Consider the following 23,780-nt stretch of genomic DNA (forward strand, 5'->3'; position numbering starts at 1 on the left):
GATGCAGGGGACACGGGTTCGTGCCCCGGTCCGGGAAGACCCCACGTGCCGCGGAGCGGCTGGGCCCGTGAGCCATGGCCGCTGAGCCTGCGCGCCCGGAGCCTGTGCTCCGTAGCGGGAGAGGCCACAACGGTGGGAGGCCCGCGTACCGCAAAAAAATAATAAATAAATAAAAAAAGAAGAAGAAAGAGAAGGAGGAAGAGGAGGAGGAGGAGAAGGGCAAGGGGGAGGGGAAGAGGAGAAAAGGGAAAAAACAAAGAGTTGTAGCCCAAAGTGGTTCTTCAGCGCCTTTACAACTGCCCTTCTGTTGGGTCTTCGTGACATTTCACTAGACATGCCTGTCTTCTCTGTATCCCCTTTGGACTCAAGCTATGCTCTTCTTGCCTAATATTTATGTAACAGGACAAGAGGCTCAGAGCAGTTCTATGACTGGCCTATGACAGCACAATATAACGTGTAATGTATGGCAAAGAGGGTAAGGTTGCAGATGGAATTAAGGTTGCTAATCAGCTGACTATAAGATAAAAAGATTAAGCTGGATAATCTGGGTGGATCTAACATAATCACAAGGGTCCTTATAAATGGAAAAGGGAAGAAAAAGAGACAGTGTCAGGGTGATGCAACTTAAGAGACCCAACTGGCCCTTACTGGCTTTGAAAATGGGGGAAGGAAAGGAAAGGGCCTCCAGAAAGGAATGCAGCTGGGCTAATGCCTTGATGTAGCCTAGGGAGACCCATCTCAGACTTCTGACCACCAGAACTCTAAGATACTAAATTTGTCTTGTTTTGAGTCACCAAACTTTTGGGAATTTGTAATGGCAATAACAGGAGTCTTATACCTACCCCTTGAAATGTCGTGGTGTGTATGTATCCAGTCTGAAGTCCTTCAAACTACTCACCCCAGTCTTGTGAGTACCACCTTGTACTTGGATCCCTGTTTGACTTGGCTGCATTGGCCCTGGGCAAGGTTGGATGAGTTGGTACCCTGCCCCCCTCCTCTCACTGAGCACATATGGTTGGCTGGAAGCCATGGAGAACCAATATGGGGCCAAATTCCTCCTGAATGGAATAAGGAGGCCTGTTTCAGCCCAGAGGTGAAAACCTTGGCTGGATTATCCCAGGAAATTCTCAGGATGCCTGACAAGCACCCTAGTTTGCAGCATTAGCTCGTTGATGTAAAGCTTGAGCCTCTGAATGGTTTCCCCTTCCAAGGACAGCCTGTGCAGGTGAACTGGAGAAACACCTTGACACCTTCTTGGGCTGACTTACTTCCTCTGCTCTCCGGGTTTCCTTTTGGGTGAGTGGAGGTAGGCTTAGGAAATTAGAAAAGCACTAGAGAGACCTGCAGACTCAGAGTGGCTCATGGTCCTTTGGTCCTATGCATAGCCTCATGGTACAGATGAAGGGACTTGTCCAGGGTTGAACTAGCATTTGAACAGACCATTTCCCTTTGTGTGACTTGGCAAAGAGAAAAATTGCATGTTACTTTTTCAAATGGAAGCCCTAGCCGGGCCTGGAAGAGACTCGCAGAGACCGGCTGAGGAGTCTTGGTAGAGCAATGGTAGGAAAAGTTCGGGAACTGGGAAAGGGCGGAAAGGGGGCAGCACTGAGCTGAGGAGGGTCAGGGAGTGGGGTCCTCTCTGCCCCATCCCTGCGCTCAACATTTTCCGCCTGTATGAGGGGCTGGCCTGGGGGGGCCTCTCACTCGGAGTCCCGCCCAGGGTGACTCTCCCCGGGGTTCCCCTATTTGGCCGGCTTGGCCGGGCTCTGGGCGGGGCCGGCGGAGCGCGGGGGTGGGAGTCCCGGAGGAAGATGCGCGGAGCTGTCTGCGAGGAGGCCTGGCGCCCAAGGCAGAGGGGTGGGGATCGGGGGTGGGCTGCGCCCTCCCTCTCTGACCCATTCCGCACCCCACGGAAAGCAGTCGCTGTCAGCTGAATCACTCCACTTTCGGGAGGAGGGAGGGGACGGAAAGGTAACTAGCCCCTTTCTGCTTAAAAGAGCAAAGGGAGATCGTGGGCAGCCTTGCAGCTTCCCCCTCCCCACTCCTGGACCATGCACCCCTGCATCTTCTTGCTCGGCCACAGGCAAGGACTTGATTTCTTGAGCTAAAACTTGTTGACTTTTCTCTCCGCAACAACTGAACCATGCCATGTGCACAGAGGAGCTGGCTTGCAAAGCTCTCCGTGGTGGCTCAGCTCCTAAACTTGGGGGCCCTTTGCTATGGGAGACAACCTCAGCCGGGCCCTGTGCTCTTCCCGGACAGGAGGCAAGGTTAGTGGCTTTTCTTTATTTCCTTTGAAAACCGCAGGGGTAAGACGCGAGCAAAGTTGGTTGCTCCCTTTTCCCTTCCCCCACTCGGCTGAGCTCCGCAAAGCCGTTTGGCTGAGTTGCGAGGAAATCTGGGCTGGGAGCATCTTGCATTTCAGTGCTTAAGGTGTAGATTCCTTACTTTTTACTGAAAGGCGAGGATCCACATCTCTTTTACACCGAGGATGCTGCAGTGAAGACTCTAGAGGTAGCTAGGAACCACCTCCAACTGTCTCTTTTGTCTCTTCTGAATGCTGCACTGTTTCAATCCCTACTTTTCAGATTCTGAAAACGGAAAATGATTTTTTTAAAAAAAGTTCCAACTGTCCACTGGCAGTCATTGCCATGTTTTTAGTTAGTTTGAAACTTCTGGTGAGGTAAGGGGAAATGTGATTCTACCCCCCTGCTGAGTGAGCTTGGCTGTGTTTTCCTGGAAAGATTTAGGGCTGTGTTGTAAAAAATAACAGACCTTTTAGAGAAAATTTCCTACCATAGGGGCACACCTTTCCCGGTCCTGTCTTGCTGGTCACAGCTGACTGCTTCTCTTTCAGAATTTCATGGAACTCTATAATGCTATAGAAAGCATTGGAGGAGTTGTGATGGAAAATTTGTTATTATTATTGTTGTTGTTGTTGTTATTATGATATATTTTAAAAACCTAACACCCTGAGCAGGGTGGTATTGTTGCCTCTGTTTTTTTTTATTGGACTTACAAGGGTCAGACACACTTTCCTGTTTGGTGGGGAGTTCGTTGGACTTCTGAGGGGAAACAGTCATGGCAGCAGCAATGACCTGCGTGGCTGGAGTGTGTCCCATGTGCCAGGACTGCTAAGGCGCTCTGGTGTGTCAGCCTCTTGACCACTGGCAACAGCTGCCTGGGGTGCAGGGACCATTGTTACCATCCCTGCTTTACACCCATAGAAGCTGAAGCTTGGGGAGTTTACGGGCTTAGCTATGGTTGAGTGAGGTTTTAAACCCAGGTAGCCAGACTCCAGAGGTTGGCTTCTTACAATCAAACAGCATTGTCCTAGAACAATAATAGGGACAACACACACACACACACACACACACACACACACACACACACACACCACGGGGTTAGCATCCATTAAGTCCTGTGTCTGCTGACAGTGCTCAAGTCTCGGGAAGCTTCCATGGCCTCCTGACCCCCTTTAATGCCCAAGACCACCTGGGTGGCAAACATCACCAGCCTGACCTTGTTGAGGGTTTCTGCCTACGTTGCAAAGTTCAAATACTGCTGGAGAACTCATTTGTTGCTCACTTCCAGAGCCATCAGAAAGAAGCAGGTCCCTTTGCTTTCCTGGGAAGCCAGAACGGGCAAACACTGGGGTGAGATGTCAGTCAGCCAGCACTCGCTTGTGTAAACGGTCCAGATACAATCTCCCACCCCCAAGTTTAAAATAGCGTTTGTTGTTCTTTGAAAAACAGCCCTTTTGTGAAAAGTCTCTCTTTTGCTGGCAGCACAAACAAAGCCTGCAAGCACTTCCCAGGGCATTTGGAGATGATTTGGTTCAAAGACACGCATTCTCCTGGGTTGGTTTTCAGCTCTGCTTGTTCCACATCTTTGTAAGCAAATTCAGCTTAGTGTGGAACAGACTCCACTGGGACTTGCTTTCTCCTCTCTAAAAAGTGAGAGATGGTTGTCTTTCCCGGTCACCTTTAGGGTTATGGACTGAGAGGAGTTGATACCGAAAAATAGCTGTACAGTACTCTGAGCTTATTAGTGATGCACAGATATATAGATTTAAAAAGTAATTTCCAAAAAAATTTTCAGATTTTACTTAAAGACCTAAATGTAAGACCTGAAACCATTGAAATCCTAGAAGAGAACATAGGCAGAACACTCTTTGACATAAGACGTAGAAATCTTTTTTTTGGATCTGTCTCCCAAGGCAAAAGAAACAAAAACAGAAGTAAATAAATGGGACCTTATTAAACTTAAAAGCTTTTGCATAGCAAAGGAAACCATCAACAAAATGAAAAGACAACCGATTGAATGGGAGAAAATATTTGCAAATGATATAACCAATAAGGGGTTAAGATCCAAAAAAAAAAAAAAATATATATATATATATATACACACACACACACATATATATATGTATAAAACTCAATATCAAAAAAACCAAACAACCCAATCAAAAAATGGGCAGAAGACCCGAATATACATTTTTCCAAAGAAGGTATATAGATGGGCAACAGGCACATGAAAAGATGCTCAACATCAATAATCATCAGAGAAATGCAAATCAAAACCACTATGAGATATCACCTCACACCTTTCAGAATGGCTATCATCAAAAAGTCAACAAGTAATAAATGTTGGTGAGGATGTGGAGAAAATGGAACCTTTGTGCACTGTTGGTGGGAATGTAAATTTGTACAGCTACGATGGAAAACAGTATGGAGGTTCCTCAAAAAGCTAAAAATAGAACTACCATGTGATCCAGGAATTCCACTGCTGGGAAAATATTGGAAGAAAATGAAAACACGAATTCAAAAAGATACATGCACACCAGTGTTCATAGCAGCGCTATTTACAACAGCCAAGGTATGGAAGCAAACTAAGTGTCCATCAACAGATGAATGGATAAAGATGTGGTATATATATACAATGGAATACTACTCAGCCATAAAAAAGAATGAAATTCTGCCATTTGCAACAATGTGGATGGACCTAGAGGGTATTATGCTTAGTGAAATAAGTCAGAGAAAGACAGATATTATATGATATCACTTGTATGTGGGATGTAAAAAATAAAACGAATGAACATAACAAAACAGAAATAGACTCACAAATATAGAGAATGGACTAGTGGTTACCAGTGGGGGAGAGGGGTAGGGTTAAGATAGAGGTAGCGGGTTAAGAGATACAAATTACTATGTATAAAATAAATAAGCTACAAGAGTATATTGTACAGCACAGGGAAATATAGCCATTATTTTGTAATAACTTCAAATAAATAAAATTAAACTAGAAAAACATTCAGATTTTTAAAAGTCTTTTCATCAAAATATTTGTTCTCGGGCTTCCCTGGTGGCGCAGTTGTTGAGAGTCCGCCTGCCGATGCAGGGGACATGGGTTCGTGCCCCGGTCCGGGAGGATCCCACATGCTGCAGAGCGGCTGGGCCCGTGAGCCATGGCCGCTGAGCCTGCGCATCCGGAGCCTGTGCTCCACGACGGGAGAGGCCACAACAGTGAGAGGCCCGCGTACTGCAAAAAAAAAAAAAAAATTTGTTCTCAATCAACTCACCAGTGGATTTACAAGTAATCCCCATTTGGTGCAAAAGAGAAATTTCTGAGCAGATTTCCATGTAGAACTCAGAGAGAGAGCGGGAGAGAAGCGAGAGAATGAGAATGAGAATGAGGGCAAGCTAGTTGGAGAAGGAAATTCTGTTTTTTAAATTTAATTTTATTGAAGTATAGTTGATTTACAATGTTGTGTTAATTTCTGCTGTACAGCAAAGTGATGCAGTTATACATATATATATATTCTTTTTCATATTCTTTTCCATTATGGCTTATGGCAGGATATTGAATACAGTTCCCTGTGCTATACAGTAGGACCTTGTTGTTTATCCATTCTCTATATAATAGTTTGCATCTGCTAATCCCAAACTCCCAATCCATCCCTCCCCCAACCCTTTGGCAACAACAAGTCTATGCTCTATGGCTGTGAGTCTGTTTCTCTTTTGTAGATAAGTTCATTTGTGTCATATTTTAGATTCCACATATAAGTGATATCATATGGTACTTGTCTTTGTCTTTGTGACTTACTTCATTTAGTGTGATAATCTCTAGGTCTATCCATATTGCTGCAAATGGCATTATTTCATTCTTTTTGATGGCTAAGTAATATTCCATCGTATATATGTAACACATCTTCTTTATCCATTCAACTGTCGATGGACATTTAGGTGTTTCCATGTCTTGGCTATTGTGAATAGTGCTGTTATGAATATAGGGGTGCATGTATCTTCTCAAATTAGAGTTTCATCTGGATATATGCCCAGGAGTGGCATTGCTGGATCATATGGCAACTCTATTTTTAGTTTTTTGAGGAACTTCCATACTGTTTTCCATAGTGGCTGCACCAATTTACATTCCCACCAACAGTGTAGAAGGGTTCCCTTTTTCTCCACACCCTCTCCAGGATTTGTTATTTGTAGACTTTTTAATGATGGCCCTTCTGTCCAGCGTGAGGTTGTACCTTATTGTAGTTTTGATTTGCTTTGAGAAGGAAATCCTTAAGGCTTCCAGGGAATAGGATGACCAGAGCTTTGCCTCCACATGACTTGCTTGCTGCTTCATAATTAAGCAATCTCCTTAGAATTCCATTTCCACTCTGACAACATTTTTGAATTGCACCCAAATTCTGAACATTTAACTTTCAAATTATTTCAGATGTCATGTCTGCCATCCTCCTTATTTTTGCAGATGAGGAATGAGAGACCCCGCTGGTCCGTCAGTCAACATGCATTTACTGAGCACCTACTAACTGCCGTTCCAGCAGCGGCATCAAGGGAGTCACACAGGGTCCTGCAGTAGGAGGCCGACTCAGAACCTCCATGACTATTAAGGTTCCTTCCAGTTCTAAGGGGCAGGCAGAGTCTGGATTTTAGATCTAGGAAGGACCATGGAAATAAATCCAATCCTTTCTGGGACTAGAAACAGGTAGATTGGGCAATCTCTGCCCACTATTCTTTCCACATCGCTCAGTGGTGACATACACAATTGTGTGATGACCTCCACAAGGCTCTCCACCAAGTATCAGAACAATAGGAAGTATTAAACTTGCACACAACACATGGCCTCTCTTCTATAGCTGACGATATCCCCTCAGGTTTGTTTTGACCTGTACTGTTTACAAGTCACCAGTCACTTCCATGATCTCTTTTGCTGCTGACAACTCCATGAAGTTGAGAGGGCCGGCACTTCATCCCATGTTAGAGACATGCTCCAGGCTGCGCGGACTTGGGCGGAACCGAGGGAGTGCTGCAGTGCGTTTCAAGACTAATGTCATAATCATGTATTTATGCCATTTGCAAAAAATAACTTCTGCAAGGAGGAAATGATTTCAGATCTTAATGTAAGAAGAGCCTTCACAGGGCTTCCCTAGTGGTGCAGTAGTTAAGAATACGCCTGCCAATGCAGGGGACACGGGTTTGAGCCCTGGTCAGGGAAGATCCCACATGCTGCGGAGCAACTGTGCACCAAAACTACTGAACCTGTGCTCTAGAGCCTGCAAGCCACAACTACTGAGCCCATGAGCCACAACTGCTGAGTCTGTGAGCCACAATGGCCCCAGCCTTGTTGACACCCTACCTTGATGTCTGGCTCTCAGTGGTTGCCCCTTGAGAAGCAGTGAGAGGAAAGGTTAGGAGGGTGGGCTCTGGGGTCAGATTGCCACAGCAGGAATCCTCACTCTTCTTTATTGTCTTTTTACAGAGGTGGGGATGAAGGCTAAGACAAGGGACACTTGTTAATAATATTCCAGATAACTGTGAGGATGACCAAGACCAAGTTCGTATACTCTAAATGCCATGTTTGACCATAAAAATGGTAAAATTTAGGAGTTATTATTATTTCCTGACATCTTATTTCTCTATCCCTGTCATATCCCCTCTGAACTCTGCTTTCTATTGGCCAGGACGATAGCTAGCTCATCTTCCAAACTAAACACCTACTGAGAGAAAGCCAAGATGAGTGCAAGCCTCTCCCCATCGCCTGGAGCTTACATGTATTTAAGGCCACAGAGATCCCTAGTAGCCAAGTTTCTATCTTTATTTATATATATTTTTGGCTGCACGTCGCGGCTTGCAGGAATCTTAGTTCCCCGACCAGGGACTGAATCCTCGACAGTGAGAGTGCAGAGTCTTAACCCCTGGACCGCCAGGGAACTCCCCCAATTTTCTATCTTCAATACCAAGAGTAAGTAGCTAGTGTTTAGATAGTGAGTGTTATCTGTCAAGCACTGTTCCAAATCTATTACATATATTACTACATTGAATTCTCACAACCAGCCTAGGAGGGAATACTATTATTGTTATGCCCATTGAGTAGATGAGGCAGGTGCAGCTGGGCCACCCACGGAAGCTACACTCTGTAAGTGGCCTCCTGTCTCCATCTACACCTATTGGCAGATGTGGCTTAGCCACTTCCTTTGCAGTAAAATCAAGAGGTGAAACTGGTCTTATCTCCCATTACTTCACCTGATAAAGAGGCAGTTATTTTCTCCATTTATTGCTGAGTAACTTGAGGCCTCTTAAAGAAGTCATATGGTTCATCATCCCCAGGGGCAGTGCTCTTACCTCTCCTCTGCTATCCCCGCTGCCAAGTACAACTGCTTATGTACACAAAATGCAGTGGCCAAGAACATGATTTTGAAATAGGAAGCACAAGATTTTAATCCAAGTAACATTGCATGTTGGCTTTGTGACCTCTCTTACATTCTGTTTCTTTTTCTATGAAATGGGGATAGTAACTGAATCTGTGTCACAGAGTCGTGTGTATTAAATGAGGAGCATTGTAGCAAGTGTTCATTAAATGGTTACTATAATTATTATACGATTATACAACCAGCTTATGCTGGCTCTCTTAAAAGCACATTAGATCAAAAGCAACTGGGTCAAAAGCTGTATATGTATTTGCTCTTTTATTCTTTGGGCAATAGGTGCTGGGGTTGAGGCAAGTTAGTCTTTCATTTTATATTTAAATCATGTTTAATTCTTTGAGATGTATCTTCAGAGACAGGTCCTATAAGGCAGCGGTCTCCAACCTTTTTGGCACCAGGGACCGGTTTCGTGGAAGACGGTTTTTCCATGGACGGGTTGGGGGGTGTTTGTTCAAGCTGTAATGCGAGTGATGGGGGATGATGGGGAGAGGCAAATGAAGCTTCGCTCGTGGGCCCCCCCTGCTCACCTCCTGCTGTGCGGCCCAGATCCTAACAGGCTGCGGACCAGCACCAGTCCGCGACCCGGGGGTTGGGGACCCCTGCTATAAGGGACATAAGAGCTTCTCTTGACAGGAGCCAGCGTCAGGACAGGACCACTTACAGGGGGTACCATTGCAGAATAATGGCTGTATTCAGTTGAATAAGACTTTTTCTTCCCCTTACTGCTCCCCACTGCTCCACCCCTGGAAGAGCCAGAGACATCACTGTGAGTCATAGCAGAAAAGAGCAACGTGAGGGAAATACTAGAGAAGCTGACTACATCCAACCTCAGCCAACCTGCCCATTCCCCGCTGAGGTCTGAACTCTGAAGGGCAGTGAAGCTCTGATACTAACGAGGTCCAGATACTCCTTGGGGAGCAGGCAGTACGGAGGCCTGAGTCAATTTGGCTCCTAGTGTGTGGTACATTAGCACTATTAATTTGTGTAAAACACCTTTCTTGTTTTGTTTATTTACACATTTTGGTCCCCATTCTTCACTCCCATTCCTCTGCATAGAAAACCATTTTAATGGGTTCCATATGTATTATCTTGTTCGAGTATGTTCTGGCAAACTCTGTGTTATTGTCTTTGCATGTATTTTCCATGAATGTAAATGGCTCTGTATTAACTTGTTTTGTTTCTTATTTTTCACTGAGCATTGTTTTTAAGGTTTGCTCATGTTGCTTTGTTCTCTGTTGCTCTTAGTTGCTGCAGTCAGAAACAAGGGTCTGGACTTTTAATAGTCTCTTAAAAATTGAGACTATTGGTTAGTACTTAAGAGTGAAAACTGTGCTCTGTCTCATATTTCCCTCTTTCTTTCTTTTATTGAAGTATAATTGACCTACAACACTCTGTTAGTTCCAGGTACACAACATAGCGATTTAGTATTTCTATACATTTCAAAATGATCACTGGTAAGTCTAGTCACCATACAAAGATATGACAATATTATTATTATTATTACTATTTTAGATTTTAGCAAAAGAATTTATTTTATTTTTTTTTAAATTTATTTAATTAATTAATTTATTTTTGGCTGTGTTGGGTCTTCGTTACCGCACACGGGCTTTCTCTAGTTGTGAGGAGCGGGCGCTACTCTTTGTTGCAGTGTGCGGGCTTCTCATTGCGGTAGCTTCTCTTGTTGCGGAGCACGGGCTCTAGGCGCGCAGGCCTCAGTAGTTGTGGCTCGCAGGCTCTGTAATTGTGGCTCACGGGCTCTAGAGCGCAGGCTCAGTAGTTGTGGTGCATGGACTTAGTTGCTCCACGGCATGTGGGATCTTCCCAGACCAGGGCTTGAACCCGTGTCCCCTGCATTGGCAGGCGGGTTCTTAACCACTGTGCCACCAGGGGAGCCCAGAAGAAGAATTTATTAAAGGGATCCTGGATTGCTCAAAGAAATGCCTGGAGAGCTGAGAGCCAAGTGTGGATGCTTTGCAGGAGGAACAAAGGTCAGAATATGGCTGCCTCTGCGGCCACTGCCTCTGCCGTGTCCTAGACACTTCAGCTTGTGATGCTCATCCACTGGGGCTGGATGCTGGGTGCTGCTTGCGAGCCCCAGCTCCTCCTTCATCTTGGGGCCGCTACCATAATCCCTGCTTCTTAATATCACTGCTTCTGGATTCAAAGTCAAGGCAGTGCCTCTGATGAATGAAGCGTGAGTGTACGGGTTGCTCCAGAGCTGCTAGACTGGTGAGGGACATGCTTCCTGCACTTGCATCTTCTCTCCTGGGAGGGGGGCTCTGTTCCCAAGACCCATGATGAGGAACTCCCCAAATGTGGTAAAGACGTTCAGATGCAAGGCAGCCAAAGGAACAACAAATGGTCATCTTTACATCTACTGTATGAATGATGCAGCTAGACCGGGTGGAGGATACAGAGGTGAATCACACCTAGAACCTGCCTTCAGAGGCCTTATAGACTTGGAATTCTCTTCCTTTCAACGTGTACATTTATTTGGCACCATAGTTTGCAAAGCCCTCTCACTGTCACTGTTTCATTAGCCCCTTCCAACAACCGTGTAAGGTAGACAGAACTGATATTATCTCTATTTTATACTTGAAGAAGCTAAGAAGTTAGGTGATGAACCCAAGGTCCCACTGCTGGTGAGTGGCAGAGCGGGAACTTGGCCTGTCCTCTGATTCCAGGCCCAATGTCAACCAGAAGTAAGACGTGATCACAAATATTTTGCTTCATTGATTCCTAGGCATGCGGTTTTTCCCCACATTTTTTTTATGTTAACAAAACAAGCCTTTATTTCTTTTTAACTTTTCATCACAGAAATTTTCAAATGTACACTAAAGAAAATAATATAATAAACTCCCATTACCCAACACTTCAATAATTACAAGTTATGGCTAGTTTTGTTTCATCTATAATCCCCCCTCACTCCCACCTCCGCCCCCAGTATTTTATTTTATTTATTTATTTATTTTAAAAATTTATTTATTTTATTTATTTATTTTTGGCTGTGTTGGGTCTTCGTTGCTGTGTGCGGGCTTTCTCTAGTTGTGGCGAGCAGGGGCTGCTCTTTGTTGCGGTGCGCGGGCTTCTCATTGTGGTGGCTTCTCTTGTTGCAGAGCACAGGCTCTAGGTATGCGGGCTTCAGTAGTTGTGGCACATGGGCTCAGTAGTTGTGGCTCGTGGGCTCTAGAGTGCAGGCTCAGTAGTTGTGGTGCACGGGCTTAGTTGCTCCGTGGCATGTGGGATCTTCCCGGACCAGGGCTTGAACCCATGTCCCCTGCATCGGCAGGCAGATTCTTAACCGCTGCACCACCAGTGCAGCCCCACCCCCAGTATTTTAGAGCAAATAGACTGCCTTAAAAGATAGGACTTTTGAACTTAGTGATTACACACTTCACATGTCTGTTTCTCTTTTGTCACCTCACCAAGACACTAGATAAGAGTATGGTGCCACTTTATGCAAATTTTTTTTTTTTTTTTTTTCACTGTTGTAGGAACTTTACTTGAATTATTTCTTTTAGTCCTGACAATAACTATTTTTCAAAGGAGGGAACAATCACAGAGGTTAAATACCAAGCCCAGCATCCTAGAGAACTCTCCATTGACCGTCATGCTTTGCAAGGTGCAGGGTTCAGACAGTCATTGAATCACCAACATCCATATCCCTCCAACTTTCCATTTATAATGAGTTATCTGTCCAGTGACCAGCTGCCTCATGACATCTATGGCGTATTTAGAAATGCTGCCTTCCAGCGATAGCACTGGAAAAGGAGGTCCAGCTAATTTGTGGCTTGCGATTGTAATCCCTCATCTCTAATTCCATAGAGATGGTCTGTTCACTAATTTCTAGAGGGATCTTTCTGGAGATGAACATTGAAATTATTGATCCATCTCTTCCAGAAGACTTGAATAGAATTTCTCTTTTCTAAGTCTACTTGTCTGTCTCCATAGCTGTAATCAATCTGCATGACTGACTACAGCTCTTGAGACCCCGCCCAAGGGGTGGAGCTTACTTTGCGCAGAGAACTCAACTGCATTTTTAAGAGTAATCAATCTGCATGACTGACTACAGCTCTTGAGACCCCGCCCAAGGGGTGGAGCTTACTTTGCGCAGAGAACTCAACTGCATTTTTTTTTTTTTTTTAACATCTTTATTGGGGTATAATTGCTTTACAATGGTGTGTTAGTTTCTGCTTTATAACAGAGTGAGTCAGTTATACATATATATATGTTCCCATATCTCTTCCCTCTTTGTCTCCCTCCCTCCCACCCTCCCTATCCCACCCCTCCAGACAGCCACAAAGAACCGAGCCGGTTTCCCTGTGCCATGCGGCTGCTTCCCACTGGTATTTACTTCCCACTGAGGTATAATTGATATATGACATTCCACTCAGGTGTACAACATAATGATTCAATATTTGTATACAGTGAAAATTATCACCACAATGTTTAGTTAACATTTGTCACCATAAAATGTTAAAGATTGTTTTTCTTATAATGAGAACAACATTTAAATTTGCAATAGAGTATTATTGACTATAGTAACCTTAGTGTACATTACATCCCTATGACATACTTATTTTATAATGAGAAGTTTATAGCTCTAGATCCCCTTCACCCATTTTGCCCAACCCCACAAGTCTCCTCCCATCTGGCAACCACCGATCTGTTCGGTAGATCTATGAATTCAGTTTTATGTCAATTTTTTCAGTTGTTGTGTCTTTTAGATTCCACATATAAGTGAAATCATACAGTATTTGCCTTTATCTGTCTGGCTTATTTCAGTGAGCATAATATCCTCAAGGTCCATTAGTGTCTCAAATAGCAAGATTATATTCTTTTTTAATGCTGAGTAGTATTCTTCTGTGTGTGTGTGTGTGTGTGTGTGTGTGTGTGTGTGTGCGCGCGTGTATGCCATATCTTACATATCCATTTATCTACTGATTGACACAGTTGTTTTTTTTTCATATCTTGGCTATTGTAAATAATGCCACAATGAACATAAGGTGCATATATCTTTTTGATTAGAGGTTTTGTTTTTTTCAGGTAAATAATCAGAAATGCTGGATCATATGGTATTTCTACTTTTAATTTTTTGTTTTCCCAAAAAGTTTGGATACATTTTACTTATTTTTTCTGCCTAATTGTTCTGGCTAGGAACTCCAAAATATGTCAAATGAAAGTCCTATGAGTGAGCATTCTTTTCTTGTTCCTGATCTTAGAAGAAAAACTTTCAGCTTTTTACCATTGAGTATGTCATATATGGCCTAGGTTATACTGAGGTATGTTTAGTCTACACCCACTCTGTTGAGAGTTTTTATCATAAACAGATGTTGAATTTTGTCAAATGTTTTTTCTGCATCTATTAATACAAGCATGTGATTTTTGTCTTTTATTTTGTTAGTATGCTGTATCATGTAGATGGATTTGCAGGTGTTGACCATCCTTGCATTGCTGGAATAAATCCCCTTTGAACATGGTGTATGATCCTTTTAATGTATTGTTAAATTCAGCTTGTTAATATTTTGTTTCGGATTTTTGCATTTATGTTCATCTGTGTAATTTGTGTGTGTATGAATGTGTGTGGTCTCTTGGTCTAGGATTGGTATTAGGGTAATGCTGGATTTGTAAAATGAGTTTGAGAGCATTCCCTCTTCTTCAGTTTTTAAAAATAGTTTGAGAAGTGTAACTATTAATCCTTTAAATGTTCGGTAGAACTCACCTGGACTTTTTTTTTTTTTTTTTTTGGTGGGAGTTTTATTTTTTTCTAACTCAATCTCCTTCCAAATAATCAATCAGTATTTTAAAAATTTCTTCATGATTCAGTCTTAGAAGATCGTGTATTTCTAGGAATGTATCTACTTCTTCCACGTTGTGCAATTTGTTGTTGTTAAATTGTTTATAATAGTCTTACGTTACTTTGCATTTCCTTGATATCAGTTGTAATTCCCCCTCTTGCTTTTCTAATTTTATTTATTTGAGCTCTGACTCTTCTCTTAGCAAGTCTAGCAAAATGTTTGTCATTTTTGTCTTTTCAAAGAACTAGCTCTCAGTTTCATTGTTCTTTGTATTGTCTTTTTAGTCTTTATTTCATTTATCTCCTCTCTGATCTTTATTATTTTATTTCTACTACTAACTTTGGGCTTCATTTGTTCTTCTTTCTCTGGTTTCTTTAGGTGCAAAGTTAAATTATTTATTTGAGATTTTTTCCTGTTTCTTGAGGTAGGACTGTATTACAAGAAATTTCCTTCTTAGAATGGTGTTTGCTGCATCCCGTAGATTTTTGGTTTATTGTATTTCCATTTTTATTTGTCTCAAGGTATTTTAAAATTTCTCTTTATTTATTTGTTTATTTATTTATTTATTTATTTATTCATTGTTTCTATCCATTCAGCCACTCTATATCTTTTTTTTTTTTTTAGAATCTTTTTTGGAGTATAATTGCTTTACAATGGTGTTAGTTTCTGCTTTATAACCAAGTGAATCATCTGTATATATACATATATCCCCATATCTCCTCCCTCTTGCATCTCCCTCCCAACCTCCCTATCCCACCCCTCTAGGTGGTCACAAAGCACCAAGCTGATCTCCCTGTGCTGTGCAGCTGCTTCCCACTAGCTATCTATTTTACATCTGTTAGTGTATATATGTACATGCCACTCTCTCACTTTGTCCCAGCTTACCCTTCCCCCTCCCCTTGTCCTCAAGTCCATTCTCTATGTCTGCATCTTTATTCCTGTCCTGCTCCTAGGTTCTTCAGAACCTTTTTTTTTTTTTGGATTCCATATATATGTATTAGCATACAGTATTTGTTTTACTCTTTCTGACTTACTTCACTCTATATGACAGAAACTAGGTCCATCCACCTCACTACAAAAAACTCAATTTCATTTCTTTTTTATGGCTGAGTAATATTCCATTGTATATATGTGCCACATCTTTATCCATTCATCTGTCAATGGACACTTTGGTTGCGTCCACGTCCTGGCTATTGCAAAGAGAGCTGCAATGAACATTGTGGTATGTGACTCTTTTTGAATTATGGTTTTCTCAGGGTATATGCCCAGTAGTGGGATTGCTGGGTCATATGCTAGCTCTATTTTTAGTTTCTTAAGGAACCTCCATACTGTTCTCCATAGTGGCTGTATCAATTTACATTCCCACCAACAGTGCAAGAGGGTTCCCTTTTCTCCACACTGTCTCCAGCACTTACTGTTTGTAGATTTTTTTGATGATGGCCATTCTGACCAGTGTGAGGTGATACCTCATTGTAGTTTTGATTTGCATTTCTCTAATGATTAGAGATGTTGAGCATCCTTTCATGTGTTTCTTGGCAATCCATATATCTTCTTTGGAGAAATGTCTATTTAGGTCTTCTGCCCATTTTTGGATTGCGTTGTTTTTTTCTTCATATTGAGCTGCATGAGCTGCCTGTAAATTCTGGAGATTAATCCTTTGTCAGTTGCTTCATTGGCAAATAGTTTTCTCCCATTCTGAGGGTTGTCTTTTCATCTTGTTCATGGTTTCCTTTGCTGTACAAAAACTTTTAAGTTTCATTAGGTCCCATTTGTTTATTTTTGTTTTTATTTCCATTTCTCTAGGAGGTGGGTCAAAAAAGATCTTGCTGTGATTTATGTCAGAGAGTGTTCTGCCTATGTTTTCCTCTAAGAGTTTTATAGTCTCTGGCCTTACATTTAGGTCTTTAATCCATTTTGAGTTTATTTTTGTGTATGGTGTTAGAGAGTGTTCTAATTTCATTCTTTTACATGTAGCTGTCCAGTTTTCCAAGCAACACTTATTGAAGAGGCTGTCTTTTCTCCATTGTATATTCTTGCCTCCATTATCAAAGATATGGTGACCATATGCGCGTGGGTTTATCTCTGGGCTTTCTATCCTGTTCCATTGATCTATATTTCTGTTTTTGTGTCAGTACCATACTGTCTTGATTACTGTAGCTTTGTAGTATAGTCTGAGTCTGGGAGCCTGATTCCTCTAGCTCCGTTTTTCTTTCTCAATATTGCCTTGGCTATTTGAGGTCCTCTGTGTTTCCCTACAAATTGTGAAATTTTTTGTTCTACTTCTGTGAAAAATGCCATTGGTAGCTTGATAGCGATTGCATTGAATGCATAGATTGCTTTCGGTAGTAGAGTCATTTTCACAATGTTGATTCTTCTCCAATCCAAACATGGTATATCTCTCCATCTGTTTTTATCATCTTTAATTTCATTCATCAGTGTCTTATAATTTTCTGCATACAGGTCTTTTGTCTACTTACATAGGTTTATTCCTAGGTATTTTATTCTTTTTGTTGGAGTGGTAAATGGGAGTGTTTCCTTAATTTCTCTTTCAGATTTTTCATCATTATTGTATAGGAATGCAAGAGATTTCTGTGTACTAATTTTGTATCCTGCTACTTTACCAAATTCATTGATTAGCTCTAGTAGTTTTCTGGTAGCATCTTTAGGATTTTCTACGTATAGTATCATGTCATCTGCAAACAGTGACAGCTTTACTTCTTTTCTGATTTGGATTCCTTTCATTTCTTTTTCTTCTCTGATTGCTATCGCTAAAACCTCCAAAACTATGTTGAATAATAGTGGTGAGAGTGGGCAGCCTTGTCTTGTTCCTGATCTTAGAGGAAATGCTTTCATTTTTTCACCATTGAGAACGATGTTGGCTGTGGGTTTGTCATATATGGCCTTTATCATGTTGAGGTACGTTCCCTCTATGCCTACTTTCTGGAGGGTTTTTAGCATAAATGGATGTTGAATTTGGTCAAAAGGTTTTTCTGCATCTATTGAGAAGATCATATGGTTTTTATCCTTCAATTTGTTCATATGATGTATCATGTTGATTGATTTGTGTATACTGAAGAATCCTTGCCTTCCTGGGATAAATCCCACTTGATCATGGTGTATGATCTTTTAATGTGCTGTTGAATTCTGTTTGTTAGTATTTTGTTGAGGATTTTGCATCTATGTTCATCAGTGATATTGGCCTGCAGTTTTCTTTCTTTGTGACATCTTTGTCTGGTCTGGGTATCAGGGTGATGGTGGTCTCATAGAATGAGATCGGGAGTGTTCCTCCCTCTGCTGTATTTTGGAAGAGTTTGAGAAGGATTGGTTTTAGGTCTTCTCTAAATGTTTGATAGAATTTGCCTGTGAAGCTATCTGTCCTGGGCTTTTGTTTGTTGGAAGATTTTAATCACAGTCTCAATTTTAGTGTTTGTTGTTGGTCTGTTTATATTTGCTATTTGTTCCTTGTTCAGTCTTGGAAGGTTGTACTTTTCTAAGAGTTTGTCCATTTCTTCCAGGTTGTCCATTTTATTGGCATATAGTTGCTTGTAGTAATCTCTCATGATCCTTTGTATTTCTTCAGTGTCCGTTGTTAATTCTCCTTTTTCATTTCTACTTCTATTGATTTGAGTCTTCTCCGTTTTTTTCTTGAGGAGTCTGGCTAATGGTTTATCAATTTTGTTTATCTTCTCAAAGAACCAACTTTTAGTTTTATTTACCTTTGCTATTGTTTCCTCATTTCTTTTTCATTTATTTCTGATCTGATATTTATGATTTCTTTCCTTCTGCTAACTTTGGGGAGTTTTGTTCTTTTTTCTCTAATTGCTTTAGGTGTAAGCTTAAGTTGTTTATTTGAGCTGTTTCTTGTTTCTTGAGGTAGGAATGTATTGCTATAAACTTCCCTCTTAGAACTGCTTTTGCTGCATCCCATAGGTTTTGGGTCATTGTGTTTTCATTGTCATTCATTTCTAGGTATTTTTGATTTCCTCTTTGATTTCTTCAGTGATCTCTTGGTTATTTAGTAGCATATTGTTTAGCCTCCATGTGTTTGTATTTTTTACTTTTTTTTTTCTGTAATTGATATATAGTCTCATGGCGTTGTGGTCAGAATAGATGCTTGATATGTTTTCAATTTTATTAAATTTACCAAGGCTTGATTTGAGACTCAAGATATGGTCTATCCTGGAGAATGTTCCATGAGCACGTGACAAGAAAGTGTATTCTGTTGTTTTTGGATGGAATGTTCTATAAATATCAATTAATTCCATCTTGTTTAATGTATCATTTAGAGCTTGTGTTTCCTTATTTATTTTCATTTTGGATGATCTGTCCATTGCTGAAAGTGGGGTTGTCGAGTCCCCTACTATTCTTGTGTTACTGTCTATTTCGCTTTTTATGGCTATTAGCATTTGCCTTATGTGTTGAGGTTCTCCTTTTTTGGGTGCATAAATATTTCCAGTTGTCATATCTTCTTCTTGGATTGATCCCTTGATCATTATGTAGTGACCTTCTTTCTCTCTTGCAATAGTCTTTCTTTTAAAGTCTATTTTGTCTGATAGGAGAATTGCGAGTCCAGCTTTCTTTTGATTTCCATTTGCATGGCATAACTTTTTTCCATCCCCTCACTTTCAGTCTGTACATGTCCCTAAGTCTGAAGTGGGTCTCTTGCAGACAGCATATATATGGGTTTTGTGTTTTCTTTTTCTTTTGCGTTATGCGGGCCTCTCACTGCTGTGGCCTCTCCCATTGTGGAGCACTGGCTCCGGATGCACAGGCTCAGCGGCCATGGCTCACGGGCCCAGCCGCTCCGCGCAGCATGTGGGATCTTCCCGGACCGGGGCACAAACCCGTGTGCCCTGCATCAGCAGGCGGACTCTCAGCCACTGCGCCACCAGGGAAGCTCTGGGTCTTGTTTTTGTATCCATTCAGCCAGTCTGTGTCTTTTGGTTGGAGCATTTCATCCATTTACATTTAAGGTAGTTATCAATATGTATGTTCCTATTACCATTTTCTTAATTGTTTTGGATTTGTTATTGTAGGTCTTTTCCTTCTCTTGTGTTTCCTGCCTAGAGAGGTTCCTTTAGCTTTTGTTGTTAAGCTGGTTTGGTGGTTCTGAATTCTCAGCTTTTGCTTGTCTGTAAATGTTTTAATTTCTCTGTCAAATATGAATGAGATCCTTGCTGGGTAGAGTAATCTTGGTTGTAGTTTTTCCCTTTAACCACTTTAAATATGTCCTGTCACTCACTTCTGGCTTGCAGAGTTTCTGATGAAAGATCAGCTGTTAACCTTATGGGGATTCTGTTGTTGTTATTTGTTGTTTTTCCCTTGCTGCTATTAATATTTTTTCTTTGTATTTAATTTTTGATAGTTTAATTAATATGTGTCCTGGCATGCTTCTCCTTGGATTTATCCTATATGGGACTCTCTGTACTTCCTGGACTTGGTTGAGTATTTCCTTTCCCATATTAAGGAAGTTTTCAACCATAATCTCTTCAAATATTTTCTCAGTCCCTTTCTTTTTCTCTTCGTCTTTTGGGACCCCTATAATTCGAATGTTGTTGTGTTTAATGTTGTCCCAGAGGTCTCTGAGACTGTCCTCAATTATTCTCATTCTTTTGTCTTTATTCTGCTCTGCAGTAGTTATTTCCACTATTTTATCTTCCAGGTCACTTATCCGTTCTTCTGCCTCAGTTATTCTGCTATTGATTCCTTCTAGAGAATTTTATATTTCATTTACTGTGTTGTTCATCATTGTTTGTTTGCTCTTTAGTCTTCTAGGTCCTTGTTAAACATTTCTTGTGTTTTCCCCATTCTGTTTCCAAGATTTTGGATCATCTTTACTCTCATTACTCTGAATTCCTTTTCAGGTAGACTGCCTATTTCCTCTTCATTTGTTTGGTCTGGTGGCTTTTTACCTTGTTCCTTCATCTGCTGTGTGTTTCTCTGTTTTCTCATTTTGCTTAACTTACTGTGTTTGGGGTCTCCTTTTCACGGGCTGCAGGTTCGTAGTTCCCATTGTTTTTGGTGTCTGCCGCAGTGGCTAAGGTTGGTTCAGTGGGTTGTGTAGGCTTCCTGTTGGAGGGGACTCGTGCCTGTGTTCTGGTAGATGAGGCTGGATCTTGTCTTTCTTGCAGAACCGCATTCAGTGCTGTTTTGGGGTGTCTGTGACCTTATTATGATTTTAGGCAGCCTTTTTGCTAATGGGTGGTGTTGTGTTCCTGTCTTGCTAGTTGTTTGGCATGTCCAGCTAGGGTGTCCAACACTGTAGCTTGCCGGTTGTTGAGTGGAGGTGGGTCTTAGCATTGAGACAGACATGTCTGGGAGAGCTTTTGCTGTTTGCTATTACATGGATCCCGGAGGTCTCTGGTTGACCAATGTCTGGAACTCAGCTCTACCACATCAGAGGCACAGGCTTGACACTCGGCTGGAGCACCAACACTTTGTCAGCCACATGGCTCAGAAAAAAAGGGAGAAGGAAAGAAAGAAAGAAAAAAAGAAAATAAAGTTATTATAATAAAAAATTTTTTAAATTATTAAAAATTAAAAAAACATTTTAAAGTAATAAACAAACAAAAAAAAGTAAAGAACAAACAGAACAACCAAACCAAAAAAATCCACCAAAGATAATAAGCACTAGAAACTATATTTAAAAAAAGAAAAAAAAAACGGACAGACAGAACCCTAGGAGAAATGGTAAAAACAAAGCTATACAGACAAAATCACACCAAGAAACTTACACATACACAGTCAGAAAAAGAGAAAAAGGGGGAAAAATTATATATCTATACTAAAAAAGAAAAAAAGAAAGAGAGCAACCTAATCAATAAACAAATCTACCACTGATAATAAGCTCTAAATACTAAACTAAGTTAAACATAAATCCAGAAACAAATTTGATGCAGAAAGCAAACACCAAGTCTACAGTTGCTCCCAAAGTCCACCTCCTCAATTTTGGGATGTTTCATTGTCTATTCAGGTATTCCACAGATGCCGCATGAATCAAGTTGACTGTGGAGATTCATCTGCTGCTCCTGAGGCTGCTGGGAGAGATTTCCCTTTCTCGTCTTTGTTTGCACAGCTCCTGAGGTTCAGCTTTGGATTTGGCCCTGCCTCTGCGTGTAGGTCGCCTGAGGGCATCTGTTCTTCGACCAAACAGGATGGGGTTAATGAAGCAGCTGATTAGGGGGCTCTGGCTCACTCAGGCTGGGGGGAGGGAGGGGTACGGATGTGGGGTGAGCCTGCGGCAGCAGAGACCAACATGACATTGCAACAGCCTGAGGCGTGCCGTGTGTTCTCCCTGGGAGGTTGTCCCTGCATCACGGGACCCTGGCAGTGGCGGGCTGCAAGGCTCCTGGGAGGGGAGGTGCGGACAGTGACCTATGCTTGCACACAGGCTTCTTGGTGGCGGCAGCAGCAGCCTTAGTGTCTCATGCTTATCTCTGGTGTTCACGCTGATAGCCACGGCTCACGCCCGTCTCTGGAGCTCGTTTAGGTGGTCCTCTGAGTCCCCTCTCCTCGCACACCCCGAAACAATGGTCTCTTGCCTCTTAGCCAGGTCCAGACTTTTTCCCGGACTCCCTCCCAGCTAGCTGTGGTGCACTAGCCCCCTTCAGGCTGTGTTCATGCAGCCAACCCCAGTCCTCTCCCTGGGATCTGACCTCCAAAGCCCAAGCCTCAGCTCCCAGCCCCCGCCCGTGCTGGCGGGTGAGCAGAGAAGCCTCTCAGGCTGGTGACTGCTGGTCAGCACCGATCCTCTATGCGGGAATCTCTCCACTTTGCCCTCTGCACCCCCATTGTTGCGCTGTCCTCTGTGGCTGTGAAGCTTCCCCCCTCCGCCACCTGCAGTCTCTGCCCTCGAAGGGGCTTCCTAGTTTGTGGAAACTTTTCCTCCTTCACACCTCCTTCCCAGAAGTGCAGGTCCCGTCCCAATTCTTTTGTCTCTGTTTTTTCTTTTGCCCTACCCAGGTACATGGGGAGTTTCTTGCCTTTTGGGAGGTCTGAGGTCTTCTGCCAGCGTTCAGTCGGTGTTCTGTAGGAGTTGTTCCACATGTAGATGTATTTCTGATGTATTTGTGGGGAGGAGGGTGATTTCCATCTCTTACTCCTCCGTCATCTTGAAGGTTTCCCCATGACAATATTATTGACTATATTCCCCACACTGTATATTTCATCCCCATAACTCATTTGGTAACTGGAAGTTTGTACCTCTTAATCTCCCTCATCTATTTCACTCATCCCCCTACCCCTTCCCCTTTGGCAACCACCTGTTTATTCTCTGTATCTATGAGTCTGTTCTGTTTTGTTATGTTTGTTCATTTGTTTTGTTTTTTAGATACCATATATAAGTGAGATCATAGGGTATTTATCTTTCTCTTATTTCACTTAGTATTATACCTTCTAGGTTCATCCATGTTGTCGCAAATGTGAGATTTCATTCTTTTTTATGCCTAGTGATATTTTATGGCTGAGTAATATTCCATTGTATATATATGTCACATCTTCCTTATCCATTCATCTATTGATAGACACTTATGTTGCTTCCATATCTTGGCTGTTGTAAATAATGCTGCTATGAACATTGGGGTGCATATATGTTTTTGAATTAGTGCTTTTGTTTTCTTTGGAGAAATACTGAGAAGTGGAATTGCTGGATCATATGGTAGTTCTATTTTTAGTTTTTTGAGGAACTGCCATACTGTTTCCCATAGGGTTTGCAGCAACTTACATTCCCCCCAACAGTGTACCAGGGCTGCCTTTTCTCCACATCCTCACCAACAGTTGTTATTTGTTGTCTTTTTGTTGATAGGTATTCTGACAGGTGTGAGGTGATAACTCATTGTGGTTTTGATTTGCATTTCCCCAATGATTAGTGATGTTGAGCATCTTTTAATGTGCCTATTGGCCATCTGTATGACTCCTTTGGAAAAATGTCTGTTCAGGTCCTCTGCCCGTTTTTTTAATTGGGTTGTTTTTTGATGTTGTCTGTCTTATATTTCGTCCAAGGCACAGATGAACGACAAGTGTGTTTGAAGGCAGTTGTCTGGAAAAAAACTCTTTTATAATTGTACCCTATCAAGTCCAGTTCTTTTGTTTAGCCAGCTACAAATGTGTTCACTGCTACATCCACACAAATGAATTGGGTACCTGTGATGTGCAAGATTCTGGCCTCTAAAGGGTTTGGGAATAAATAATATAATAAAAGGCTTTGTAAAATTGGGCTGTTCTGGGAGCTACAGAAAGTAAGGACATGGGGGTTCAGGGGA

The 23,780-nt window shown here is 42.0% G+C and overlaps 1 protein-coding gene across 1 annotated transcript in view; it reads left to right on the forward strand.

Moving 5' to 3' along the window:
* The first annotated feature begins 2,143 nt into the window (after positions 1–2,143).
* ADAMTS12 (ADAM metallopeptidase with thrombospondin type 1 motif 12) overlaps positions 2,144–23,780 on the forward strand; it is a 409,046-nt gene continuing 387,409 nt past the window's right edge. The window contains exon 1 of the mRNA XM_007466839.1: positions 2,144–2,270. Coding sequence (XP_007466901.1) covers positions 2,144–2,270 — 127 coding nt within the window. The remainder of the gene's footprint in view (positions 2,271–23,780) is intronic.

Source organism: Lipotes vexillifer, unplaced genomic scaffold (assembly GCF_000442215.2).
Source record: "Lipotes vexillifer unplaced genomic scaffold, Lipotes_vexillifer_v1.1 scaffold647, whole genome shotgun sequence".
NCBI classification, from domain to species: domain Eukaryota; kingdom Metazoa; phylum Chordata; class Mammalia; order Artiodactyla; family Lipotidae; genus Lipotes; species Lipotes vexillifer.